The sequence below is a fragment of the Hyalella azteca genome, unplaced genomic scaffold, assembly GCF_000764305.2.
Source record: "Hyalella azteca isolate HAZT.00-mixed unplaced genomic scaffold, Hazt_2.0.2 contig2043, whole genome shotgun sequence".
NCBI lineage: Eukaryota > Metazoa > Arthropoda > Malacostraca > Amphipoda > Hyalellidae > Hyalella > Hyalella azteca.
Window position 1 is genome coordinate 123,109 of NW_025932331.1, and position 6,287 is coordinate 129,395.

The 6,287-nt window shown below is 36.2% G+C and overlaps 1 protein-coding gene across 1 annotated transcript; it reads right to left on the minus strand.

Moving 5' to 3' along the window:
- Window positions 1-1,693: 1,693 nt before the first annotated feature.
- LOC108678119 lies at window positions 1,694-5,652 on the minus strand. The gene is made up of 4 exons (XM_018166470.1): window positions 5,240-5,652; window positions 3,480-3,718; window positions 2,017-2,200; window positions 1,694-1,804 (listed from the first exon to the last, which is right to left on the minus strand). The coding sequence occupies exons 1-4, from the start codon at window positions 5,621-5,623 to the stop codon at window positions 1,694-1,696; spliced, it is 918 nt and encodes a 305-aa protein (XP_018021959.1). The 5' UTR covers window positions 5,624-5,652.
- Between the last annotated feature and the right edge of the window lie 635 nt (window positions 5,653-6,287).

Below are 6,287 nucleotides of genomic sequence, written 5' to 3' on the forward strand. Positions count from 1 at the left end.
GATATGAAAGTTAGAAGGAGCAAGGTAGATATCAAGAAATTTTACTCATCATAAGATACCCGTCTAGGAAAGAACTAAGTTATCAATGTTGCATGAGTAAACATCGAGTTCTTCTATATACAAGAACTATACCGAATGGTCTATAGTTATACCCATGTCTAGTAGACATGCATTCTTTGTAGATATAAAAGGTGAGCATCCTCGCAGTCATGATTTGTCTTCATCATCTGTGCATCAGCAACAGATTTGCTTGAAGATTTTGCAAAGTATTCTATTCAATGAATTGCTATAACTTGAACTGATTTTTTTTTCATTTTAAAATTTTACAACTTTGAAATAATCTATTTAAATTACGAATTGTGATACCGCCTTGGTCTTGCCCGGTTGCGGCAGAATTAATATCATGTGCACGATGAACAATATTGAAATACGCGCATTCATCTATAAAATAAAAGTACCGAAAATTTTGAAACGTAAAAAACTAAATGCATGCGTTTTCGGTAATTTTATAATACAAACTTGTTTACTATATAAAGCACCTAATTCGATGTAAAATGTTTCCATGATATTCATCCTCGCATTCAGTAGAATTGTGGAATTTAATTTAATTTGCGGAAAGTGGGAACATATCAAGAAAAATTTTGGTTAATAAAAGAGGGAATTAAGTCCGGCAATTGGCTTGGAGTGGTCGTCTGGCATTGGACGCAGCCATAATAACAGGATATGCTTCATTGATGCGTTAATGGAACTTTATTTGAACGCTTGTCATTTAAGCGATTATTGCGATGCATTCAGTGTATTTATACATAAATTATAAGAGGGGAGATATAATTTGAATGGAAAATAGAAATGTAATTATTGGAATTTTCGTCGTCTGATTTCAGGATAATGCAATGATTGCTTGGATTTAATTTGCTTATAAATTTCAATGAACCATCTCTCCCACACTGGATTTTGGACAAATTTAGAAAAAGGGAAAAAATTTCAGTGGTAAATTATATTTACCTTAAATATTTCACGAGACTACGTTTCGTATTTTTGCAGCTTGCAATAGTTCAACAAGAAATTCAAACATCTGCATTGAAAGAGCCTGTCTCGAAAGATTGTCTAATGTAACCACTCAATGTAGTGTGACATCGAATGGTTTGAAAGTACAACGGTTTTTAATGGAAATCCACCGCTTAATAAACGTTAACTTGCGAATATTTTCCTTAATGGAAACTGATGACATTTATTTGATTCACTTTTCATGCATAATCTACATAGTATGAGTTACCAGATTTCTCATCTTGTTCATGTTCAATGCGGCGTGTCTATGTTATATTAAAGGTATCCACTGAACAGTCTATCATATTAAAATGCATTTCTAAGAATTGTTGCCTAATTTGATACTCAGCCCCACTTAAACTCCTTATTCAAATTTCCGTAATGCATCTCACTGCCATTTACAGGTATTGGAGGTCTTTTACAACTATCGGATGATGCGTATCTCGATTTGGGCAATGGATCCTAACGCGTGCATAAGAAAATAGATGCGCGCGCAATTCAAAATTAGGAAATTAATTTCCAATTACATTTTGTAAGTTCTACGATTTTTGTTGAGCAGCCTCGAATTTTTATATTTCGTTTTCTCATTTGATAACGTGGTCTAGATTCTTATCAGAAAATGATTGCTAGATACATCGAATATCTGTTACAGGTTCGCTTCTTTTATTGAATCGAGCTGTGCTTCCTGAATTAATAACAGCCAGCAAGGCTCACGTACTACAGCTTCAGCTATGGTAGATTCCTTTAAAATCTTGATCTACAGGTCGAATCACATTTACAATTAAAATAGCCTCAGATTGATTAAGTGGACTCATATTATTAATTTCTCACGTCATAAATTTAGGCTTTTTATTCCCACTTCATCATTTGTTTTCTTGTTGTTCGTTGATTTTCCTGCCTGAAATGTAATTTGAATTTTTAAGATATGGTTTTCAAAGTCAGTTCCCTAATTTCTTGCCGTACACTCACTCTACTGAAGATTAATTTTCTATTCGTCTGCGGNTCTTCCCCCTCCATGGCGCACTCTATCTTCACTCTGGCGATGATGGCCTTCACCATGGCCTCCTCCTGCTGTCTCTTGGCCTCTTCCATGACTCGGTTGACGCCCTCCCAGTCTCGCCGGCGCGGTCGCTCCGCTGATGAACTTTTCACTCTGAAAATTACTAGAATTCTTAAATCTTATTCAAAAATTACATGTTTAATTATTGATTAACAACAATTTGCTCGAAAAATAATTCGTTCCCTACAAGATTAACTTATTAAAGTGACAGGTTTCACATTGTAACATATTATGGGGATCAGTTAGGTGGACTCGACATCCGACGAACAGACGAGTGTTCTTAATTAACGAAGATAGCCAGATTTTGAAATCTTCAATTCTACCTTTATTCTATAGAGTTACCGATCGTTAGATAAATGTTAAAAATATTAGATTGAATGTCTCAGCATTATTTATGTTTATTCGTTGTGAACAAATTCCGTGTTAAAAAGTTTTCCACGTGTTGTTCGGGATAGCAACCGTCAAATATTAACAATCAATAATATTCATTATAATTGCAAAAATATTCATTTAGGAAAATGTTTTTTGTTAGACTTTGCATTATGTATTTTGGTCTAAATTTTGCTGGAGACGTACGGTTGTGCGGATGGATGCAGTGGTGCATTGGTAAGATTATTGTGCGGTGAAAAGCCGGAGTGGAGGTACATATGTACTGGGTTAGTATTTATTTACGAGATGTACATAATTACTCGCAATATTTAAATAAATATTGTGAATAGATTTTGTGAGCATGTAGATTTTACGTTTATGCATACTTTTATTATGTTTAGTCTGGTATCAGTTATTTATTTGTTTTAGTCGGTTTCATTTAGAGAAGCCTCAAGGCCTGAACTAAAACCTCCAATCTCAGAGCTTGGGGCGAATTCTTGAAGAACATCGCGATGGAAAACATGATATAAAGTGTTAACGTTCTTAAGTGATTGTTCGTTATTATGCTTTTTACAACGCGATGATTATTTAACTTGTTTATTTTAAAGACGGACGGTTGTGCGTTTTAACTATGATTCGTCAGTGACTCTTGAATGAGCATGTATGCCAGTTAGGTAGTTCGGTAGAGCCCAAAATGCCGTATTTATAGATTTTTGGAACTTTTGAAGTGGAAATTTAGTAGCATTTGAGTGTACCATACCAATAAACGGACTTTGTTATAGATTATCTCGAGTGTTACTTGCTTCAATAGAATTACCTAAATTGAAAGCATCCTGCACGAATGGTCGAGTTAAATCGCAATTCCCCCCACAATGCTTGTGGAACTAATTGCACTTCTAGTTATAGTTTGTTTATAAGAAAAAATACCATTTAAATTTTAGAAAGCAGGAAAATAAATGAAAGATCCCTGATAAATGGTATTATCAGCAGGGGTTCCTCTTACTTGGCATGCTTGCCCTCCATATGTGTATCGTAGCCTCTCTTGCTCTTGTAAACTACACCGCAGTCGTCACACCGATACAGAGACGAAGCGTGAGTCTTGTACTTGTGTCTGTACCAGTGGTTGCGGGATGGCAGAAGTTCCCCACACAGCCGACACGTTGTGCTCCCGTTGCTATTCTGAACGTAGTCAAGACTGGCATTGGGATCAGTGTCCGAACTCTCGCACGAATCCCCGATGTGCTGAAATAATTAGTTCAGTTATCGATATGGTCGCAAAAAATGAGCTTCGGACGTAAATGAACTGTTGTGAAGATTTAAGATCTTTTTTTTTGTGAAGGGCCAACCGTTTCAAAGAAAATTTGGAAGTAAAAACGTCTACTGACTTGGCAATGTCTTTAATCTGAGTAATCCGGGAAAGAACATTTCATTGAAAAAATTTATTTTAAGTAATTGAATGAAATCGTGTACGTGAGAATGTTTTCTGGAACGTATGAACCTCATTCATGCATATGCTGGTGTGAAATGAGCAACATGCACTTTCATTGGATGTCAAATGATTTTAATTCAAGCATTATACAGCGAAAGAAAAATGAACCAATATTATAGGATCAAATAGCATCAGTAGAGACTCTTTAGCAGTTCAGGGTTTTAGCTCAGATTACTTGTACAGAAATATTTGCAATTGAATATTCTGGTAAACGAAGGATATTCTCAAGCTAAGAAAGGTGAAGTAAGTAATACATAATTTCATTAAGTGGGAAATTGTTTGTTTCATCTGATTAATGCATCTTAGCAAACTGACGTATTTCTTAACCCAAATGTCAAATGTTCGGGGGTGAATTTGAAGGGCAATAAATACTTGGTGCTAGTTTTTCACTAAATGGTTTTAAGTTGGGAGAGCTCTAAAGTCTACTACAAAATGTAACAAATTGATCATTAAAAGAAAATTTTCCATTTGTTGATGAATTCTGTGCCTTTCTTCATGAGATTCATCGGTGTTCGGGTTCACATTTAGCGCATGGCAACCCTATATGAATGTGGCCCACTTTTGATATGTTAGTACGAAAATTACCATAACATATTAATCCATGTACTGAGAAAAATTTGGGCCTTTATCGATGCAGTTTTTTTAGCAATTATGTAAGTTGTGTAAATACGGCGAGAATCAGAGCAAGAATTACACTTAACTTTTTTATTCAGTGCAAAGTATTAACGTGCTTATTGCTTACCAGTAGCCCGCCATATTATGGATTTGCATAAGGGAATATTATTCAACTGCTTGGCATACTGAGATTCTTCTTACAGAATTTCTTCACATTTGACACACCCGGGTAATGTTCGGGTCTAAAATCCCGCAAGGAAATTATTGTCCTATATGAGCCATGTCAATAAAAATCAACCCACAAATGCATCTCGTATCAATGTGACGCGTTAAGAATTATAGCATCACAGTAAGATTAGGTTAGTTCAGAACTTCGGCGGAACATTCTACGATCTTGCCAGCCTTTCTGCCTCGTTTGTTCATCAGAACTTTACTTGACTTCAGCCGATACGAATTAGGCAGAACCTGTTGAAGAAATGTATATTAAAGATCAGATGCCATCTTCAGTGATGATTTGTGTTTGTTCGTTCTTGTTACGTTCTTGGGTGAACCGTCGGCCATATCCGCAATCATTTGCCATGCTTATCACTTAATCCTAATAACGAGGAATAACGTATATTCTTTTATCCCAAAAATAAAAAAAAACTCAATATTCTTACCAAGTCAAGCGGCATGTTCTGCACAGGCTCCATGATGGCAGCGTAGTTGGGGTGGTGCAGAATTGGCGTGCTGTTAGGGGTCGGAGTCATGGACAAGCTGGAGGTTGGCGTCGCGGTCGGAGTCGGTCTCTCTAATTTCAAAGGCAGGTTCACTGCTCCCAAAGAATCGTGGTTGATAACTGAGTTTGTGGTCATACAGGCCGATTGAGGGTGATGATGGTGGTGCGGTTGATGATGATGGTTAGGAACGTGTGTACCATTACTGATGATACTGTGGTTAACATTGGGAGTCAGAGGTCGGTGATTGGAGGGGTGTTGGTGAGACGATGAGGTGATGGAGAGAGTGGTCGATGATGCCAGCTTCACGATCCTGCCTTCCGACATCCATATGTCCGGCACGCAGCACAAATCTGTTAAAAAAATTACCTGCCTTTATTGAATATTCATTTGAATTTTTCGAAGCATTTTTAGACGTTGGCAATCAAGATATCAATTTTCTCACGCAACTCAGTTGATGCGAAATGATTTAATTTTTAAATCATGAAAATGGCTCCCAGCATTTGGATCGTTTTGGTTAGTCATGAATTCCAAAGACTGAGATCTCGTATGAATCAGGCTTTTGAGAACGTAAAGTTAACAAGAGAAGTAAGTAATATTTTCATGGTTGCAAAATTAGAGTTTCGTAATGACTTCGTCCAATCTTCCACGCAAACAAATCTAGTAGAATTGAACGCAATTGGATTGACCAATTTCATCGAAGCATTGCGAAAGTTTTTTATTTATCTTCACAGCTTACAATTGTGAACGTGTGATGTCGAGTGCATGATTAAATATGATGATTAAATATTAGAGTTAAATTAAAAATAATAAATTGACAAAAAAATAATAAATTCCAATATTAAATATTAGAATTCATGTTTACAGTTAAATGCCCCACGGTTTATAAATATATCGAAAGGAATTTCGAAAATCGACATAATTGTTACCGGAGAGTCTCGTCTACCGTTGCATGATGCACTCAACAAGCATTCTTTTGCAAATTAAAGCA